At 37.7% G+C, this 22,672-nt stretch overlaps 3 protein-coding genes across 3 annotated transcripts; 2 read left to right on the top strand and 1 right to left on the bottom strand.

Annotated features, from left to right (window-relative positions):
* The first annotated feature begins 2,293 nt into the window (after positions 1 to 2,293).
* Positions 2,294 to 6,979, top strand: LOC110450284. Its single transcript, XM_021497741.1, has 4 exons — positions 2,294 to 2,481; positions 4,179 to 4,357; positions 4,665 to 4,775; positions 6,818 to 6,979. Exons 1-4 carry the CDS (start codon positions 2,397 to 2,399, stop codon positions 6,872 to 6,874), a joined length of 432 nt encoding a protein of 143 aa, XP_021353416.1. The 5' UTR covers positions 2,294 to 2,396; the 3' UTR covers positions 6,875 to 6,979.
* Positions 6,980 to 10,439: 3,460 nt separating this feature from the next.
* On the bottom strand, positions 10,440 to 15,814 carry LOC110450293 (fatty acid-binding protein 1-like). Its single transcript, XM_021497750.1, has 4 exons — positions 15,420 to 15,814; positions 14,760 to 14,935; positions 13,948 to 14,067; positions 10,440 to 10,625 (listed from the first exon to the last, which is right to left on the bottom strand). The coding sequence occupies exons 1-4, from the start codon at positions 15,499 to 15,501 to the stop codon at positions 10,563 to 10,565; spliced, it is 441 nt and encodes a 146-aa protein (XP_021353425.1). The 5' UTR covers positions 15,502 to 15,814; the 3' UTR covers positions 10,440 to 10,562.
* A 1,696-nt stretch (positions 15,815 to 17,510) lies between these two features.
* LOC110450283 lies at positions 17,511 to 21,683 on the top strand. The gene is made up of 4 exons (XM_021497740.1): positions 17,511 to 18,078; positions 20,000 to 20,175; positions 20,940 to 21,065; positions 21,402 to 21,683. The coding sequence occupies exons 1-4, from the start codon at positions 17,997 to 17,999 to the stop codon at positions 21,456 to 21,458; spliced, it is 441 nt and encodes a 146-aa protein (XP_021353415.1). The 5' UTR covers positions 17,511 to 17,996; the 3' UTR covers positions 21,459 to 21,683.
* The last annotated feature ends 989 nt before the right edge of the window (positions 21,684 to 22,672 follow it).

Here is a 22,672-nt window from a genome sequence, read left to right as displayed (position 1 = left end):
GTTCGGTCAGACCCCAGGGACTATTCTAATACCATGACTACTTTTGTCTCTTTATGACAAGCATTAGTATATATAGTTCTGGGGTGGGGATATCAACCATTTCAAAGTTATGACCCAGAAACTATGTCTCAAAGGGTGGGGCCTTTGTTTGGCCCCACCCCTTAGCACGGGAGGGGGGGGGGCAGTCCACCATTTGAACAATTTTGAATCGCTGCCTCCCATGAATGCTTCTGACCAAATATGATCGATATCCATGGCGTACTTCTACAGAAGTCGTTTATAGCAATATAGCCAAATCGCCCCCTTTTGGCCCCTTCCCCTCAGCCCCCTGGGGTTAGCTCAACTATTTGTACAAATTTGAATCTCCACTACTGAGGGCTGCTTCCAACGTTCTAGAGAAGAAGTCGCTTAAATCATTTTAGCCGAGTTGCCCCCTTTTGGCCCTTCCACTTAGGCCCCTGGGGGCCAGATCCACGGTTTATACAAAATAGCTCCCCTTCACCAAAGGATGCTTCAGACCGAATATGGGACAAATCCTTTCATTCCTACAGAATAAGAACGAGTTTAAAGAATTTGCTATGTTTCCTATATTGGGTCCGGCATCTCAGGCCCCTCAGGGGCCAGACCAACGGTTTTAACAAAATTGGTTACTCTTTACCAAAGGATGCTTCAGACCAGTTATGGAACAAATCCTTTCATTTCTACAAAAGAAGAAGGATTTTAGAGAATTTACTATTTGTTTATTGGGCCCTTCCCCTCAGGCCCCTCGGGGACCAGACCCACGGTTTATACAAAATGGGTTCCTCTGCAGCCAATGATGCTTTTGACCAAATATGGAACAAGTCTTTTCATACCTACAGAAAAGGAGGATTTTAAAGAATTTACTATGTGTTCCCTATTGGGCCCCGCCCCTCTGGCCCCTGGGGGCCAGACCCATGGTTTATACAAAATTGGTTCCCCTTCACCCAATGATGCTTCAGACCAAATATGGAACAAATCCTTTCATACCTATAGAAGAAGAAGACTGTTAAAGATTTAACTATGCGTTCCCTATTGGGCCCCGCCCCTCAGGCCCCTTGGGGGCCAGACCCACGGTTTATACAAAATGGGTTCCTCTGCAGCCAATGATGCTTTTGACCAAATATTGAACAAGTCTTTTCATACCTACAGAAAAGGAGGATTTTAAAGAATTTACTATGTGTTCCCTATTGGGCCCCGCCCCTCTGGCCCCTGGGGGCCAGACCCATGGTTTATACAAAATTGGTTCCCCTTCACCCAATGATGCTTCAGACCAAATATGGAACAAATCCTTTCATACCTATAGAAGAAGAAGACTGTTAAAGATTTAACTATGCGTTCCCTATTGGGCCCCGCCCCTCAGGCCCCTTGGGGGCCAGACCCACGGTTTATACAAAATTGGTTTCCCTTCACCCAGGAATGCTTCAGACAAGATATGGAACTAATCCTATCATTCTTACAGAATAAGAAAATTTTAAAGAATTCGCTATACTTCCCCTATTGGGGCCCGCCCCTCAGTTCCTAGGGGGGCCAGACCCACCATTTATAAATTTGGTTCCCTTTCCCTATAAGGATGCTTTTGACCAAATTTCAGTCAACTTTTCCTACAAATCGCTACTAGTCATAAATTGGTCGAAATTTGTTCAGTCGTTTATGACTAGTAGCGACTTGTAGGAAAAAGTGACGAACGACGGACTGACGACGGACGCCGCGCCATGACATACATTGTAAGTTCACTTGCCCCACGGGCAGGTGAGCTAAACAAATAGAGACTGTTTAACAGACTTACAAATAATTTTACTATACTTAACTTAACTTGACCATGCACCTGACTTTCCTAACATTATTAGACATGGAGACTATGCATCTGACTCGTAACATCCAATATGCATGATCGGAATGGTCTTTTCTCTTACCCTGGACAGGTGTATCCGCATTTTTACCGGTGTGAGATTTCCTTGTTCCACCCTAGGGTTGAGACGGGGGGATTCCCCTATTCATAACACAATGGCACGACATCACAATGGGAGAACAGGGTAAGAGAAAAAGAAAAAAATCACCCCCTTGTGGATGAGATAATGGAATCTCAACCCTCGAGGAAAGATTCTTAAGTTGCCAAACACTCGGCAAAGCCTCGTGTTTGGCAACTTAAGAATCTTCCCCCTCGGGTTGAGATTCTCCTATCTCATCCCCAATGGGGTAAAAGATTCTATTTATCTTGGTTTTGACAAATTAAATCTCTCAAACTAGCAACGGAGGTATACACGGTACATACCCCGGACGCATGCACAGAAATTCATATTATATAATACACAGCGCGTGGTGGATTTTCATTATACTTGTCCAGTCGAGATAATCGCCACTTCGCAGACTTTACAATGGAAAAAGCAATCTTAGGGAAATGGGAGACGGATCAGGAGCACGGCAAAAACAAGGGGTTTGAAGAATACCATATTGCTATTGGTAATATTATATTTGTAAATAACCCATAATGTTGGTTAGTTATTAAAGTAAATATATTAAATCATTTGTGTGCTGTGATATAGATACATGTACAATGTAGATGATTAACACATATGTCCAAGTTTGTATTGCATATACAAATATATATGTGTGTACGCGTGTTCAGGGTTGTTTTGCATATTTAAACAGTTAAATCGGTAGTAAATAATACAGACATACTGATATAAATGTAGCAGGTGTTGACACACTAAATAGTACTAGTGTTAGTGGCCCTGGGTTGAATTGGGATAGGCTATGAAAATGGTCATATGGTAATTTAGGGCCTTTTAAGGACGTGCCTACATGTATGCAGTGTAGTAACTCATCCCATTATGACGATGTCGCAGGTGTCTACTTAATTCAGTGGATACATTGTTAATACCCCCCATGCACGCCATGTACATGTTTATTGCATATGAGATACATATTAGAGCGAGACAGTCTGTGTAATACGCTTCATCAACTGTGAATTGGACAGTTTGAAGAAAGCATCGTTAAGTTAATAGAGTACATACATGTATGTATTCAAAGGTTGGAGTACATGTGATTGTGTATACATGTAGTTGCATTTTGTAACACATAATACAACCGTATGCACCCGTGTATACACAATAGTTTGATTTTGTTTGTGCATAAACTTTGATATTCGTAAGTAGATACCCGTAACCGTTGTATCATACAATGTAAAAGCCTTTCATGTTCGCATATTATTTAACCATCTGATCTAATAGCAATTAAAAAAATAACACCTTTTGATCCGCTTCGACTTGTAGTTACAATCAAGACTTGGAGGGTGCCATTTCATTTCTGAATTCCTATCAAATAGATCACATTATTTAATTGACTGTATGACTATGCATTCGACCTGGGTACAAACAATCGATATTCTGTCGGTCTGTCTAACAATCACTCAATACAAATTAGGCGCATGCGTACTATTCAGACTCAGTGATTACGCATAATATACCAGTCGACCGACATATTCGGCCTCTTGCGGTGTATAGACACGTGTCGAAGTTCAAGGATTCGGTCTCGGCTTACACTACGGCTAACAACCATGGTCGTTGCTATGTATTGTGTTAGAACTCCACGACATGTGTATTCTTTCGTACATGCAATAACCCCCCTTTAATTATGTTTTCCGATTGGTGTGAATCGACAGTATATAATGATCGGTTGTCCAATGTTGTTATCCTGGCTAGGCCCTGTTGCATTTTACACATAAAGACATGTTGTTATTGGCTCTTTTTTCTTGCCTATATCTATATTTTAAAGATTGTCCACAAGTTAAGGTTTTATTTTCAGAAATGATGTTTCCAAGTAATATATTTGTTAACGGTACTTTTTAATCTTTTGAAAACATTTTGAATTTAGGGACAGTGAATTCTTAACGAGGAAATACACTCTAAAAAAATACCACGCATCTCTCTCTTATGTAATATCAGGTTTTAGTGCTGCACACATTGATATGCTGCCCCATTGCAACATTTGTAATAAAACCATGTAACTTTTTGTCACTTTTGTGTTTCCATAGACACCCGTCATGACCTTAATTAGCTGTTTCGGAGATGTTAAACTAAGCAAACTCAAACGAACCCCAAACCAGTGGTAATTGATACATCACTAATCTATATTATTGTTGTTGTTTTGTTTTTCAGGGCTGGACGATAAAGTAAGGGAACAATTCAGCACAATCAGGGATACTCTAGAGTATGTCCAGGACGGGGACAACATTACCTGTAACGTAATCATCGGCGGAAATGTTTTAAAGACTTACACAGGTATCCAAAAGGACAAGGAAGTGACAATAACTGGCGTCGACGGAAAACCGTGCTTGGTATGTGGCCAGTTTTGTCTGAAATATTATCAAATCAAAGTGAATGGTTGTTTACAAGGACAGACATCACATGTCAATGTTCCAAAGCATTAACGCTAGTTCGAACATAACTTTAACAGAAGTTCGTAATAATAGACAATTTTCACTTATTAATTAATCAAAACATGTAACAGTTGCCTACATATGGTTATATTTAGCGGTAATCAGATATAACTTCAAGGGTTTCATGTGTATACAGACTAAAGGTGATTCTTTTGAACTTCCGAGTTACTGTATTCACCAATATTTCTTTCTTTCTTTCTTTCAGTTCTGTTACCGCATAGAGAATGGTATATGGGTAGAAACCTACAAACCCGGAGATGGAAAGGGTGTGGTGGTGGAAACAACAAAGGTTGTCAAAGGAAACAAATTGACCATTGTAAGTTTGATCAAGCATGAATGTGACAGTAGTGCCTTTATATTGTTATTTGTGTTAATGTTAAGGACGCCACAACAAAAGTAATCGTATCTCGTTATTAACAGATAGTCCCGAAAAAGCACACTTTCTGCGCATTTATATTTTGAAAGTTAATATTGCCAATAGCCTTTGTTATACACACCACACTGTGTCTTTATAACACTTCTGTTATAACACTTATGGTGTGAATATGAAGTTGGTGATTCCAGACTTTTCTTTTCAGAAATCAAATTGCGCGGATCATTGAATTTAAGATGTCAGTTGTGCATACATGTAACAACTGTACAATACTGTTTCGCTGTAATTGCGTTTTCATTGTCATTTTATTATATACAACACCGAGCGAGAGCTTTGTAATCGATGGAGTCTACGTTGAACGTTTATTATAACACAGCCCGAGAGCTTTGTAACCGTTTGGTTTAACATTGAAAAATTTGTTTTAACACAGCCCGAGAGCTTTGTTACCGTTTGGTTTAACATTGAAAGTTTGTTTTAACACAATCCGAGAGCTTTGTTACCGTTTGGTTTAACATTGAGAGTTTGTTTTAACACAGCCCTAGAGCTTTGTTACCGTTTGGTTTAACATTGACAATTTGTTTTAACACAGCCCTAGAGCTTTGTTACCGTTTTGTTTAACATTGAAAGTTTGTTTTAACACAGCCCTAGCGCTTTGTTACCGTTTGGTTTAACATTGACAGTTTGTTTTAACACAGCCCTAGAGCTCTGTTACCGTTTGGTTTAACATTGACAGTTTGTTTTAACACAGCCCTAGATCTTTGTTACCGTTTGGTTTAACATTGACAGTTTGTTTTAACACAGCCCTAGAGCTCTGTTACCGTTTGGTTTAACATTGACAGTTTGTTTTAACACAGCCCCAGAGCTTTGTTACCATTTGGTTTTACATTGACAGTTTGTTTTAACACAGCCCAAGATCTTTGTTACCGTTTGGTTTAACATTGACAGTTTGTTTTAACACAGCCCTAGAGCTCTGTTACCGTTTGGTTTAACATTGACAGTTTGTTTTAACACAGCCCTAGAGCTTTGTTACCGTTTGTTTTAACATTGAAAGTTTGTTTTAACACAGCCCTAGAGCTTTGTTACCATTTGGTTTAACATTGAAAGTGTGTTACAACACAGCCCTAGAGCTTTGTTACCGTTTGGTTTAACATTGAATGTTTGTTTTAACACAGCCCTAGAGCTTTGTTACCGTTTGGTTTAACATGGAAAGTTTGTTTTAACACAGCCCTAGAGCTTTGTTACCGTTTAATTTAACATTGACAGTTTGTTTTAACACAGCCCTAGAGCTTAGTTCCCGTTTTGTTTAACATTGAAAGTTTGTTATAACACAGCCCGAGAGCTTATTTACCGTGGGGTTTAACATTGAAAGTCTGTTACAACACAGCCCTAGAGCTTAATTACCGTGGAGTTTAACATTGAAAGTCTGTTACAACATAGCCCTAGAGCTTAATTACCGTGGGGTTCAACATTGAAAGTCTGTTACAACACAGCCCAAGAAGTTTGTTATCCTTAGATTACATTGCAAACTTGTTATAAGATCGCCCGAGAGTTCTGTTATTATTTTGTTTAATTGAAAGCTTGTTACAACACCGCCGGAGACTTTTGCTATCATCGGCTTTATGTGATGTGATATAGCACTACTTGTCGTGACTTGATCGTTATTGTTTTATGTTTTACATTGTTTATTTTGTATAAATCTACGTGTTAATTTGGATGTCATTGACTAATGACTGTGCGACTGCGTATTTCATTGTAATTATAAAATATATAATATCTTATCTCCAATATGTCCTGATAAAAAAATTAAATCAAGAGGGTGACTCTAGATTGTAAATCTCTGATAACACTTCTTCAGTTTCGTTGGTTGGCATAAAACATTTTAAGCTTAGTGTAACAATACCAGGGCATTTGTTTACCATTGATGTTACATGTTTTTTTTATATAGAGATGATTGACTACGAATACTTTTTCATTCCATTTTTCAGACTCACACCGTGAAAGGCAAAGGTGTCACGTACTCCTATACAGCCACCAAACAATAGAACCAAAGGACAATTAACCGAATATTATCATGTGTTGAAAACAATGACATGTAAGAGAAGCATCGTGTTTATGAAGAATGTAAAGAATAAACTTCATTTGTTCTGTGTCGTTTTGGGTTCCTTTATGTTTAAATATGTAGTATCTGGAATTAGAAATGTCAAAACCATTTAAATATTTTGGGTTTCTCTCGATTAATGTGTCCGGTTGAATAATGGTCACTTACATACGTATAAATTCTAATATATAAGTATACCATTGATAACGGTCGCCATTGATTTGCGAACTTCTTAAAATATTTATATTTTATTTTAGTTCCGTTTTATTTCAAATTAATTTCAAATGTTTACAAATGGATTAGCCAAAGGCAATGTCTATAAACGCCCTTTCCCAATTATTAATATTGACATAGACGCCATTACTTATCTTAATATCTAGTATAAGCATGTCCAAAGGTATGCTTAGGGACATGATGTATCCGTGTGATAACATGCACGATAAAAAACACAGAATAACATGAGATCCGAATGGTTAACGTTTACAAATGTACAATCGTTTTAGTCGGATCAACTAAGCTAACTGCTAACGAACTGAGCCGATGTTGGCCCTTGTCGCCATGTTGGAGTTTGAAAATTGTAATAACAGGTGTCTTGTCACAAAATAATACCGAAAACCCCCAAATAAATCTTTAAACTAACTTAAACGTATGGGACATTTCCATCCTAACGCAGGTAAAATACCTGACACGTCTATGACACGTGAGCATGAGTAAAGACTACCTTGAACTTGACTACTTAATAATAATGTCAATATGATTTAAACATCATACCTTATCCCTGCTTATCGATCATGGAAAGTTTTCAGAACTTGTTCGGACAACCAAAAACTTTGATCGATTGTGAATGTGAATGAAAGTAAATATTGCCAGTGTACATATTCCTGACCAGGACACATGAATGGGTACTTATACGCCGGTTTTGACCAGGGCACGCACATGGGGTACTTAAACGCCGGTTTCGACCAGGACACACACATGGGGAACTTATACGCCGGTGTTGACCAGGGCACGCACATGGGGTACTTACACGCCGGTGTTGACCAGGACATACACATGGGTACTTATACGCCGGTGTTGACCAGGGCACACACATGGGTACTTATACGCCGGTGTTGTCCAGGGCACGCACATGGGGTACTTACACGCCGGTGTTGACCACGACACACGCATGGGATACTTATACGCCGGTGTTGACCAGGGCACGCACATGGGGTACGTACATGTACACGCCGGTGTTGACCAGGGCACACACATGGGTACTTATACGCCGGTGTTGACCAGGGCACACATATGGGGAACTTATACGCCGGTGTTGACCAGGACACACACATGGGGAACTTATACGCCGATGTTGACCAGGGCACACACATAGGAAACTTATACGCCGGTATTGACCAGGACACACGCATGGGATACTTATACGCCGGTGTTCTGGTCAACACCGGCGTATAAGTATCCCAGGCGTGTGTCCTGGTCAATACCGGCGTATTAGTTCCCCATGTGTGTGCCCTGGTCAACACCAGCGTATAAGTACCCATGTGTGTGTCCTGGTCAAAACCGGCGTATAAGTTCCCCATATGTGGGCCCTGGTCAACACCGGCGTATAAGTTCCCCATATGCGTGCCCTGGTCAACACCGGCGTATAAGTGCCCCATGTGTGTGCCCTGGTCAACACCAGCGTATAAGTACCCATGTGTGTGTCCTGGTCAACACACATGGGTACTTATACGCCGGTGTTGACCAGGGCACACACATGGGTACTTATACGCCGGTGTTGACCAGGACACACACATGGGATACTTATACGCCGGTGTTGACCAGAACACACACATTGGGTACTTATACGCCGGTACTTCTGAACAGAACCCTCTTTGGGTACTTGTTGTAGGTCAGTGCTTCAGTCAGACCATGTCATAAAGACTTGGCAATGTAGTCCGGGGCCCGTGTTCATGAAACCGTTCTCATGCTCAAGCATGGATTTTGTGCTCAAGTCTAATTTCTTGTTCCAGTGATAAATTATTTAAAAGATCTTATTTTGTTATAAAAAAAATGAAAAAAATTGAAGCCAAATACTGTTTTCAATATTTAAATTTTACTTTTTGATCGTTGACATGATTTAGATGGGTTACAAGAAAGCTGGCTTGAGCACAGAATCCATGCTTGAGCATGAGAACGGTTTCATGAATACGGGCCCGGTACTTCAGAATTACGGTTCACACATGCAGTACTTCACACATGGGATACCTATAGGCGGCACCTCGGACCAGGACTAACACAGAGGGTAATATACGCCGGTACTTCTGAACAGCACTCTCATATGACGAACTTGTATCAATAGGCCAGTACAACTGATCAGGAACCACACATAGGGTAGCTTCAGTCAAACCACGTCATAAACACTACACCCCTGCAGTCGGGGGATCGGGAAAAGAATACACCTGCTGTTATCGTATGAGGCCACTAATGAGGCAACACTCTGTAGTATCGGAAATTTGCTTTGGTGTCCTCTATTTGAGGACACGAAAGCGACTAAAATAAATCTGCTGCACCCATTGCAATATTTGGGATCTTTATTTTTCTTTCTACTTCTTGCTACCTTTAATTTCTTAGCGCCTTGCTTGGCAACACCTCATTTTTGGCTTAAATGTTGAGCGTTCGCCCAGGTTGGGAAGGTTATGGGTTCAGTCCCCAGGCCGGGACATACCAAAATCCTTAAAATGTTAGTTGTTATTCCCTGCTTAACGTTCAGCATAATATGACCGGGCATGGCATTTCAGTGAGATAGCTCTATAAAGTCGGCACCAAATCCGCGCTATCACAAAGTGGCAAGCACACAAGCATACCCTGTCACCTGCATTCACACGAGAACACGCATACACTTCACACATGAAGGCAGGTCCTTAAATGAGCTGTTAATAGGACGTTATATTTTTTTTTAACGAAACCATAAACACTGGGCAATATAGCCCAGTACTTCGGACCAGGGCTAACACATGTACAGGGGGTACTTATACAACGGTACTTCTGAATAGAACTCTCATATGGGGAACATACGGCAATAGGCCAGTACTTCTGATCAGGACCCACACATAGAGTACTTGTAGGTCAGTCTTAAATATTGGGCAATATCGCCGAGTACAAAAAGTATTTCTGATTCAGGATTCACACGTGGGGAGCTTATATTCCTGTTGTTCTGACCCGGTCTAACACATTGGGTACTTATAGGCCGGTCTATCTCACTATACTTATAGGCCGGTCTATCTCACTATAACTCCCACAGGGGGTACTGATAGGCCGGTATATCTTACTATAACTCACACGGGGGGTACTTATAGGCCGGTCTATCTCACTATAACTCCAACAGGGGGTACTGATAGGCCGGTCTATCTCACTATAACTCACACAGGGGGTACTGATAGGCCGGTATATCTTGGACGCCGCTACCTCTGACTACGGCACTATGTCGTTACTCTCTGACAAACATTACCACTTTATTCTTTATTCGAAAAGTTCTAATAACATATCAAATCAATGACGACACCTCTTTATTTTGAAGCATGTCTTTTTTATTTAAACTTCTACATAAAAAAATGTTTGTAATTCCAAGTATGGAACATTTCACTTCACGATACTTATGACGTCATACGTGTCATGTTAAATGTCATTGTTTGTCCAGATTCTAGATGAGTGATTGCCTGTAAATAGAAAGAAGAAGACGTTTAAACATATCATAAATGTAAGTAAAATGGGGACAAAATTCAAACTTCTTAAAATGTCAGGTAAAGTGGTATCAATGTTTTCGTGAAGTAAATAGAAATATCGATTAAAAGGATAAACGGCGGGGTATAATATTGATGGTAATATATTTGAACACGGTTGGGTACCTGTTTAATAAGTGTTATTATTACAGTCGTGTACTTGTCTATTTAGTTGATAAGAGCAGTGTGTATTCAGATTAGCAAAACACATCCACAAAAAATAAAAGAGTTTGATAAATGTGAAACTTCTTGTGGCGGCCTACACAGCTTGTTTAATCGTTTCGGACCACTGCATTGTCTTCCAACATTCAATGTACATGTATGTATCTGTATGTAGTGTATTAATCTGTGTGTAGTGTAGGTATGTTTATATTGTATATATCCGTATGTACTGTATTAATCTGTGTGTAGTGTAGGTATGTTTATATTGTATCTATCTGTATGTACTGTATTAATCTGTGTGTAGTGTAGGTATGTTTATATTGTATATAGCTGTATGTAGTGTATTAATCTGTATGTAATGTAGGTATGTTTATATTGTATATAGCTGTATGTAGTGTATTAATCTGTATGTAATGTAGGTATGTTTATATTGTATATAGCTGTATGTAGTGTATTAATCTGTATGTAGTGTAGGTATGTTTATATTGTATATATCTGTATGTAGTGAATTAATCTGTATGTAGTGTAAGTATGTTTATATTGTATATATCTGTATGTAGTGTATTAATCTGTATGTAATGTAGGTATGTTTATATTGTATGTATCTGTATGTGCGTGTATGTATCTATAAGTAGCGTATGTATCTGTATGTACGTGTATGAATCTATAAGTAGTGTATGTATCTGTATGTGCGTGTATGTATCTATAAGTAGTGGATGTATCTGTATGTACGTGGATGTATCTATAAGGAGTGTATGTATCTGTATGTGCGTGTATGTATCTTGATGTCTCTGTATATAACTGTATACCTTTTTGGTCACACAACCCCAGAAACCAACGTATGCACGTGTATGTATCTGTATGTGGTGTATTTTGTATGCACGTGTATGTATCTGCATATACGTGTATGCACGTGTATGTATTTGTGTTTTGTCTATACCCCTGTAGATCTGTATGCACGGGTGTTTATCTGTATGTACGTGTATGTAGCTATAAGTAGTGTATGTATCTGTATGTGGTGTATTTTGTATGCACGTGTATGTATTTGTGTTTTGTCTATACCCCTGTAGGGTGTATATATATATAAGTACGTGCATGTATCTGTACATAACTGTATGAATATGTATGTACGTGTTAGGATTTGGATGTATCTGTATGTAATGTATTAATCTGTATGTAATGTAGGTATGTTTATATTGTATGTATCTGTATGTACGTGTATGTATCTATAAGTAGTGTATGTATCTGTATGTAGTGTTTATCAGTATGTTCGTGTCTGTATCAGTATGTAGTGTATGTACGTGCATGTATCTGTATAAACATGTATATATATATGTGTGTATGCATAAGTTTGTAGTGTTTGCATCTGTATATACAGTTGTGGAAACGCACAACGTTACGCGGTGTGCGCGCATGGTGTGTGCACGATGTGCAAAAGATGAAAATCTGGACGATTGTTGCTTGCGTACATTTGTACGGACGATGGACGTACATTGTAAGTTGTGCGATGACAATCGTCCTTGGTGTAAATTGAAGAATAGCTTAACAATATTTTACGGTTTCGTGTTTGAAAAAGATATATTTGATTGTTAACGTATGTTTCTATATTCTACCTACTTATATTAGCTGATGTTTGTATACTTTCTTAAATTCAGAAACGGTGTTTCGGTGTTTTTTAAACGATCCAAATCTTCACATGTACAATTACATGTATAACACATGTTGACACCGTCCCATATACTGGTAAATATAGCCACTTTTTACATGTACCTAGACCGAAGTTTTTCCACACCCGGGGCACTTACGTAACTCGACAAGGTGTGAAACTCCAGGTGAAGGGGAGCTATAGATCAGAACGAATGCAAATACCAAATACTCAACATCCAGTTGTGCTTTCATAACGGTCATACGGTATCATATATCGGCTATCTATGTCATCCACATGCATATGTCGCCAGGTAAAAATACATGTTCTGTTTCTGGGTACAAACCCGTTCTTGACAGTCTAACGGTCACTGTAATGACTGTGCAACACGCATTGTAAAATTGAACATAATCTAATTAATATGATGAGAAATGTATATATACAGTCTTCCATATTCTATACGAGCCTTCCGGATTGTTTTTATTTCGTAATATTGACCAACCAATTGTACCAAATCGAACAGTTGTGCGGAGAGAAGCGCACAACGGGGCGAACGATTGATAAATCGCACAGTTGTGCGCACCATGTGTGGACGCGTACGGTGTGTGTGCACGATGTATGCACGATGTGCGCACGCAATTATTGGTGCCTGGTACGGTCACACAACTGTATCTATATGTATGTACATGTATGTACATGTATGTACTGTACGCATATGTACTTTTGTATCTGTATACACATGTACATTTTGTACGTATATGTTTGTATCTTTTATGTAGTGTATACATCTGTATATACGTGTTTGCATCTGAATGTAGTGTATGTATCCGTATATACCTGTATATATAGTATACATCTGCATGTACGTATCTATATGTACGTGTATGTATCTGTATGTGGTGTATTTATAAATGTACCTGTATGTATCTATATGTACCTGTATGTACTGTACGTATATATATATTTATCTGTATATACATTTACGCATTTGTTTATATCTGTTTGTACGTGTATGTATCTGTGTTTTGTCTATACCCCTGTAGGTACAAGGTAGTGTATATATATGTACGTGTATGTATTTGTGTTTTGTCTATACCCCTGTAGGTACAATGTAGTGTATATATATGTACGTGTAAATATCTGTGTTTTGTCTATACCCCTGTAGGTACAATGTAGTGTATATATATGTACGTGTACATTGTATGTATCTGTGTTTTGTCTATACCCCTGTAGGTACAAGGTAGTGTATATATCTGTACGTGTATGTATCTTTATGTATCTGTATATAACTGTATACATTGTTGGTCACACAACCCCAGAAACCAACATTAATCTGTCTACATTGTATACTACCATGTGTAAATTAACTGTGATATACAAGTATACTATGTAAGCATCACCCAACCTTGCAACAATGTGAAAACTGCATGTACATGTATATAATGTACTTACACAATTCATGGTGTCCCCGACAACGGTTCTCTCCATCCGGGTCGTTACCTTCTGTCCGGACGGTAGCCAGGTATCAGTCAATTCGACAAGTTTGTTTGGCTGTTCTAACGTGGGCGTAGTCTGGAAACAAATTTGGTTAATTGGTATTACTGTAAGCGTTCTTATTTCAGCGAACTCAAATTTTAGCGGAACGAAGTGTTACATGTAGGACTTATTACATGTAGTGACTCTTAAATTAGCGGAAATGTAGTACCTAAACTCATCAATAAAGAGAAAGTTCGGCTTTTTATTTTTAAACCTCTATTCAATAAATATACTAGGTGTGTACAGCAGGTGTAAAATGAGAAAGCCTATACACCCTAGAAAGGTAACATGAAATGGTAAAAACAGCAGGTGCTGTATGGTATAAATATAGCGGTGGACATAAATAATTCGTAAAATTTAAAATTCCTGTTCCTATGTGTTGCCGAAACTTTTGCAGCACAATGAAATTCATATAAATTATGAAAATTTCTTTTGATAAAATGCGGTCAACTGCAACTGGGTGTTTTTTTTGGGGAAAACAAAAGGGGAGGTAATTCGAAGTTCAAGGGAAGTAATTAAATTATCTGTATACATTTTGTAACAACAACCACACCTCCCAGATACATATCCTGACGTGTAGGAAGAACTATAAGACTCTACATTGTAATAATGACTTTGACACATTATGATAAGACCAATACATATATCCTGTTATTGGTTTTACAGGCCCCTTTGATTTCGGTAGTACATTTGTAGATATCAAAAGTTTACAAAGCACTTATACATACAACGATTCTGTTTCCTTCCATGTCAACATCTTCCTGATTGGTGACGCCAATTCGTAGTGTATACGCCTGCGCAGTGTCTCCAATTGTGAGGTCATATGTCCACGTGTCCCCTTCCACAATGTATTGAATACCCATCTTCACGTCCTTATACATGTTCTTCCCATCCGATGTTACGCCTATGTCAACCACGAAATATTTACATTAAAACCTCGTTATACTGCCACCGTTTGTCCAGATAAAATTGTGGCGTTATAAAGTAGGTTGACAATAAATCGAGGGAAACGTATAAGGGAATTTGTATGGACTTTGGAGTATATCAATACAGTAATTTTGTCCGGAGAAGCTTTGGCGTTATACTGCCATTTATTGTCTAGAGAAAATTTGCTGTTTTAAAACAAAATTTGATAATTAATCGGGGGAAGAAAATGTTGTATAAAGGAGTTCCGAAGGAAAGGTAAACGGGACATTGAACTATAATACTAATAAAACCTCGTTATACTTTGTCCAGAGAAATGTTCGCGTTATACAGATGTTCGACAATAAAATGAGGGAAAATGTATACAGAAGAAGAGGGACGTTGATATGTGCTAACGGTAGGCGAAGTGGCAATAAAACAAGGGCATTAAATCGAAGCTTTTAATGTACATGATTTAGGCTTACCCATAGCATCGCAAAATCCATCAAAATTCTCTGATTCTCCTGTTGTTTTGTCATCAATCCATTTGCCTTGAAACACAGACATCGTATATCCTGTTTAATACACACACTTCAGCAGTTTATACACAAATCCAGAGGAGGAACCCGACTTTGTCACAGATGCATACCCACAACGGAGTGTTTATTCCATAGATAAATATACTGAATGAGTTCTCCAAAGAATTTCTGTGATAAACAAACGATATCAGCGAGCATATGCAATCTTTGTGACATAAATAGTTTCACAGTTTGTCTAGAGTAATTTATCCATTGTCATTAGCACGTCATTTATCCATTGTCATTAGCACGTCATTTATCCATTGTCATTAGCACTTAAATGTCGGTATACTGGAACAAAATCAAGACTCGTTTACCCCTGGGTGAATTAAAGGATCCTAATCCTACACGGATCTAGACCTAATCCTCTACATCCGTTAATACATATACAGCGTCACAATAGTACGCATACACGCTTTGTTATTATTTCTATACGATTGATTTTAATACTTTCATTCACTCTGAAACATTATTTCTGATATCAAAATTAGTTTTGCCGCGTCTTTTATCATGTTATTTTTCCAAAGCGATACCGATTTAAGAATTTTGTAAAAAGAAATTGATATAATAAAGTAAATGAACGTTAAAATGACACATTCTGTTTAAAATCTTTGTCCCACTGTGGTTAAAACGCTAGATACTTCCTACTACGTAGGTTTTTTTACATAGATGAACAGCTTTATTGTTGGATGTATTGCATAACTGCTGCGCGAATGAGTTTTGTGAACACAACTGACCAGGTAGCTTTATTGATTAGATCAGCAGTAAATTAACCTTTGCATTTTTGTACTCAGAACATTGTTTAAGAAATAACATAGAAATTTACTCATTGCAAATGTTCGGGACTCATTCGCAGCGCCAGCCGTGTTGAGGGAAAACTACATATTTGGCACGATTTGCAGAAATTACAGCGTTAACAAAAGATATCGTTGTAGTTATGAAGGGTTTTATACATGAAGGCATATTCCACCTGCTACATACCCCTGGGGGTCGGGGATGGGGAGAAGAATAAACCTGCATGTGTCGTATGAGGCGAGTAATGAGGGAACTCTTTGCAAAATTTGGGATTGCATTTTGTGACCTCTACTTCGGAACGCAAAAGTCACAAATCGATCTGCTGCATCGTTTGCAATATTTTGGATCAGATATTTCTCTCTACCTCTAACTAATGTACCTTTTATGTACTAGAGCCTTAATTGGCAATACCTTACTTTTGGCTTTTTTGTTGAACTTTTGCCCAGGTGAGGAAGGCAATGGGTTCTGTCCTTAGGCCGCGAAATACAAAAGTCCATAAAATGGTAGTTGTTATTTTGCGTTCAGCATTTAGGGTAATGGCAACAATTGGTTCACCCGTTGGCAGTAAAAAATTTTATAGAAAATGTATATTTTTATCCTATTTTAAACATCTCCGAGTGTTTTTTAAATCAAATTTTCATGTATTTTTAGCAATCTTTGAACATATATGTATTTAATTTCATTTTGTACTTGTTTTTGGAATACCTTCCTTGAAACAGCCATTGCATATACATGTATAAAATTGGTAGGAATACACCACCAAAGGTATATTATGTAAGTGAAAAAAGAAAAGATGTAGACTCAAAATTTTGCAATGTTTGAAGCAGATCAATTTTGATTCTAAGGTATATCTGAAGATTTATTTATGGCGAGAAGTGGTATTGTGATGATTGAAAACGGAAAAATTCAGAAAAAAGCGAAACTAAACGTATTTTTCCCAAATTTCCAGCTGTAAAAGGCTGGTCAATTAAGGGTAACTTCATGTGAATTAAAGAAACCATTTGAATAAAAAAATCCTGAGAATTATAACGTGACATAGACATATCACGATTCAAACATGTGTATATGTCATCAAGTTGATACCTGTTTTATAACATGTATATACTGTATGTGTGTGCGTCTTTGTCAGCGGTAAAGGTTTTTAAATAGTTCGGTCATTACAACACGAGCGGGTGTTCAAGACCGTCTACCCAAGCACTACTGCACGTACAGACACTTGTACTACAGATTAAGGTTAATATATCTGTATTCACTTCTCCAGACTGCTAGTAGCTCATATTGAACACGTTCTATATTTAAATTTTATCGTGAATAGCTTCAAATTACGTCCCATATTTTAACCGAGGCTATGTATACATGTACATGGTCACTGTGACGGGTTATGGCCGTATACCTAATCACACACACACTAATAATCTTTGTCATTACTGAGCTTAAACCTATTCAAACTTATCGATTTCTTGACCTGATATAATACAGTTCACATATCTGAAATCCCCATTGTCTACAGCCTACATTCGAGCTGAAAATTATCAACAGTAAATTGTACTGTCGAAATCGGAGGCATGACACATGTGTGAATACTCTATACTGTTTGTTTTAACCGAAAACTTTCGACTGGTATCAACTAAACGGGCCTCTACAACACTGGTCCTATAGTAGTAGACATCATTTGAATTAACTGCCACCATGACAAAATTCTTCGGATCATGGGAGATGAACGATCGTTGTGAGAAATCAGAGAATTTTCTCAACTTCTGCAAAGCTGTGGGTAAGTAACTCTTTGAATGTTTTATCGATTTGCGTAAGGTTCAACAAGCCCCCCGGAAGTGGCTCTAGTCGCCCTAGATGGCAACCCATTGATAGGTTATATTCATCTTTTTTCATTTCATCAATTTTTATTGACAAGATGTCGTTGAATAACAGGCAAAGCCTATATAAATTTTCTCCGTCAAATGGCCAAAGTGGAATAAACAAGGAGACATAATATTTTAGACATGTTGCAAATGAAAAAAATAACACAAAATGATTCATATTAACACAAGGCTAAGGGGAAGTAACTCATGAAGGAAACATCTCACACACCTCATACACACTTACACACACATACAAGTACATGTACAAATACATTTATTTCAGCATATATATACACTATCATAGACAGATATTGGCAGGCTTAGACCAAAAGTCCATGTGCATATATTGCACAGGTCACTGCTACCAACAACTGTTACAATTAAAAATAATAAATTCATTTAATACATTTAGAGTGTAATTATTTACAATGTCAAGATAAGTACACGTAATAGACATTAGTCATGCTCAACTAGAATCTCCTGGATGAAATATAGAATATATAGTATATTTGTGTTTAACATCATGGCTTTAAGTCATATAAAAATTAAAACGACGGGATTTTCCAATAAAAATATGCACATCATCAAGTATTCTTCTATTTGTAAGCCCATCACAATCAGGTTATATTCAAACACCACAAGTAAAGATCAGAACTTATATATGTAGTTTGGATATATTGAACTTGCACATTGGCTATTAAAATGTCCCATAGAGTGAGTAACGTAGTCAATAACAAGACATTAAGGCTGATGTCTTCATAAAAATAGTTCACCGGACTTATAACATGTCATTCCCTTAAGCGACAAAAATATATTTTATGAAATGACATACAATCTGAAGTTCATATATATATACCTAGGTCATCCACAGCTGAATTTCTCTTAGCTGTAGACAGGCTTACTAGCCTCAAAATAAGACAGATGGTTCCATGCGAGACGACTTAAATCATTATAAAAATCCCTGGTAATATTTTTGAGCAGAAAACAAAAACATGCTATGTTTCCTAAATCGACAAATGAACTTTAGAGGATGTGCCATTTCATAACTGCCTGTGATGTTATGCATGCGCTAGTCATGTTATAAACATTGAAACTGAAAGTGCTTTAAAGTTTACATGTCTAGCTTTTCTATAACAACATTAAATGTTACGAAAGGACACTTTATATAAAGTTGATGTCTTCATAACGGTCACAGGGCCCTTGGTTTTATATACATACCGGTAAAATATGTAACTCGGGCATTTTACTATGATTTTTGCGTATTGCCACAGCAACAATCATCTACTTTTGAGGCCGGCATGCCCCTCCACAACTAGTTAAAGAGAATTTAAGCTCCGCATGACCTTGGTGAAAAATTTAACTTCATAAAACCTCGCTATGGAACACATTTTTAATTGAAGTCTTTGAATATGACCTATCATGGAGTTAAGTTATAGGGTGACTATAGTCTCTTTCAGTGGGCTTGTTGAGTCTTAAGGACAATGTACCACCGCTCAAACCTTCGCCTTATTTCACAGAAGAGCAGCACATGATTTTATGTCATGAGAGTGATATATTACGAATTATGTTATTATTGACTTCGTTAATTCGTTAAATAAATTAATTTTAATGTTATTGATCATACACATACACATACACGTACACACACACCACTCACACTTGTTATGTTCTCCTAGGTACTGTATACGCACCTCCTTACACCTTCGTTTGCCTGCTCCATAAATATAATATAAACACATATAAATGTACAAACGTGTACTTCGTGCCCTCTTACATATCACCCCTACTTCATTTCCGTACATTATCATTATGTCGTATTTTTCATTTTGTTTGAAGCCATGAAGCCTGAAGAGATAGAATACTACAAAAAGATGCAAGAGACGATTACCTACTCCGGTCAAGGTGAACAATGGGTTTGCGAAATATCGATGGGGGAAAACAAAAGCAAGCACGAATTCAAACTTGGAATTAAAAACCCACCGGAAAAGGGAATTGACGGTTCAACATTCTGTGTAAGACAACATTCACACTGTTTAAAAGAGCATTGCTCCAAATGTCACGACTTCCGTGATAGAGGTCAACTACTGACGGACAGAATTACAACGCATGCAGGGTTTCCAAAGATGCAGGTTGATGAAACCTTGGATAGTTTCACGGTCGCCGTCAGGATCTCGCAGTGAATAATACTATTTCGTTTTGCTATATGAAGGTCGATGCTTTTGGCTAAGCTCATTAGAGTGCATTGTGGTTTTGTTGTCACTACAAATGTACCCACATTCGCGATGTGAGAACGTGACATTACTTAGACTTGACGTCTTCTTTTATCTTTGTGAACGCATCGTGTAAATTGTTGACTTTTGGTCATCTCAACTACTTTAAGTCGACGAATAACTGCCGTTGTTTTATTGTTGCCAGTTCTAAGAGATGATCAACTATTTATATTATACAACTCTTTGCAACTGTGTAGCTTTCCGCACAATGACCCGTAATCTTGTTATGAGATAGATAGCAATGATCTCGAGAGGTCAAATGATTTAGTCCATGGACCGTTTATAAAGGTAAATGGAGAGTAGCGCAGGAAACAGAGGTAGCGATTTATTGTATTTATGACAATAGGGTTTTAACAGTTCATTAAGAGAAAAGAAAACATAAACATGCAAAAATAACAAATAGGTTGAATAACATTTCAACGTTATACCAAAGTTGGTAATTATTGTTGATATCCGGGTTTTTTTCTTCAAATTGATAAATTTTATACCAACTATTTCTGTTGTAGATTGAGCCGACATTAGAATCTGAGGATAGACTCGTGGAAATAGCCACAACAATGTTGCTAGGAAAAGACAAAGAGATTGTCACTAGGACCGAGAGGATCCTGACCGCTCCAAATAAAATGAAATCAGTAGGTATCAAAAGACACAAACAATAGTATGTTGTAGTTAACTTAACTTATATTCCTTTCTCGATTAAGTAGAAATTATGTGCTGGCATCATATACACAGAGGAAGATCAATTCATTGCGTTGATCAACAAAGTACCTTGTATTTTCATGCTATGCAAGTTTTGCACATTATGTCAACTTTGCGCATTAGTGCTATTTCTGCTCGAGTACAAAATTGTATAACTCAAATACATGTTCCGCGATATAGGAGTGATTTATTGTGAATGAACTGACTTAATTTTCCAAGTGGAAAATAGTTATATACAGATTGATCAAGGGAGGTAACCTTTATTACAGATTGTGACTGACGTAGCATCGGGGGTCTGCATGTCGTTTGATGCAACACGGAAGTGACGTTATAATGTTCATCCGGAATGAGTAGTCCTCACATACAACTCAGGGCAGAGAATTAGTGATGATCAGCTGATGCTAACACCATAAACGCAATAAACAGTGTACATTCTTGTTATTGAAATGTGTATTTTCTACACTTGTTCGTACCTCTCGTGAAATATATGTAAACGAGTAATGTTTTTAAACGTTGACGACAAAAAATAAATAAAGCTCTGTTTGATTGACTTTCTGTGTTTTATGATTTTGTTATTCAATTGTTAGTATATGAAATATATCTCAATATGAAGTAGGTGTGACCTGATAAGCGGACTTTCTTACTTCAATGATTTAGGAAATGTCTTTCAAAGGCATATCTCTAACCAGCAGAAAATGCGTTGAACTACCTAGAACGGCGAAACTACCAATAACTCAGTTGGATATTTATATCGACTAGTTCTTTCATAATCGAAATTGACTGGTCGGGTGGAACACTTGATAGGCGGCTTTGGCTCGGTTCCCAGATCAGACCTCCTGCGCGCTAACATTGGGGGCCACAGGAGTGATTAATATAAGTTTACATAACTTGCTACGTTATTGTTGTAAAATAAATAAAGTTTATATCATATTATGCATTATCGACCTGTTTAATTACAAACCCTACTACAATTAACACACACGGAGAAATCAAGTTTCCAAAAAATGCAGAGAAAAGCTACCAAATCTGCCTGACCAGCTAACCTCAGGTATTTCTATGTTGAAATAAGTTGACCAAATAAAAAAAATCAACTTCAATTGATATGGTTCTTATATCTCTATCTAATATCATACATCCTATCAGCCCTGTTTCTTCTCTTACTTTTACTACATGAAACCTGGTATGGAGGCAGAAGTTCGGAAGAAGCTTAAATTTTGAATTCGTCCGGCCCGAGAGATACAGGCAAACACCATGTTTTATTATGTATCATGATAGCCTTGATAATTCTAGGATCGTGTTCAACTCCAAAAACCATGCTTTATTATGTATCATGATAGCCTTGATAATTCTAGGATCGTGTTCAACTCCAAATACCATGCTTTTGGATTCCAAAGAGCATTAGGTGCAATGTAACGAACAAATAACCATATGCGTTTCCTCGTTTAACCGAAACCTGATAAAATTTAAGGAGATATATGTATTAAAATACTTGATACATGAAACTCAACGAACACGTTTTAAGTTGAACATAAAGCAACTC

This window comes from Mizuhopecten yessoensis, unplaced genomic scaffold (genome assembly GCF_002113885.1).
Source record: "Mizuhopecten yessoensis strain PY_sf001 unplaced genomic scaffold, ASM211388v2 scaffold5141, whole genome shotgun sequence".
NCBI classification, from domain to species: Eukaryota; Metazoa; Mollusca; class Bivalvia; order Pectinida; family Pectinidae; genus Mizuhopecten; species Mizuhopecten yessoensis.
This window is presented reverse-complemented; position numbering and strand designations above follow the sequence as displayed.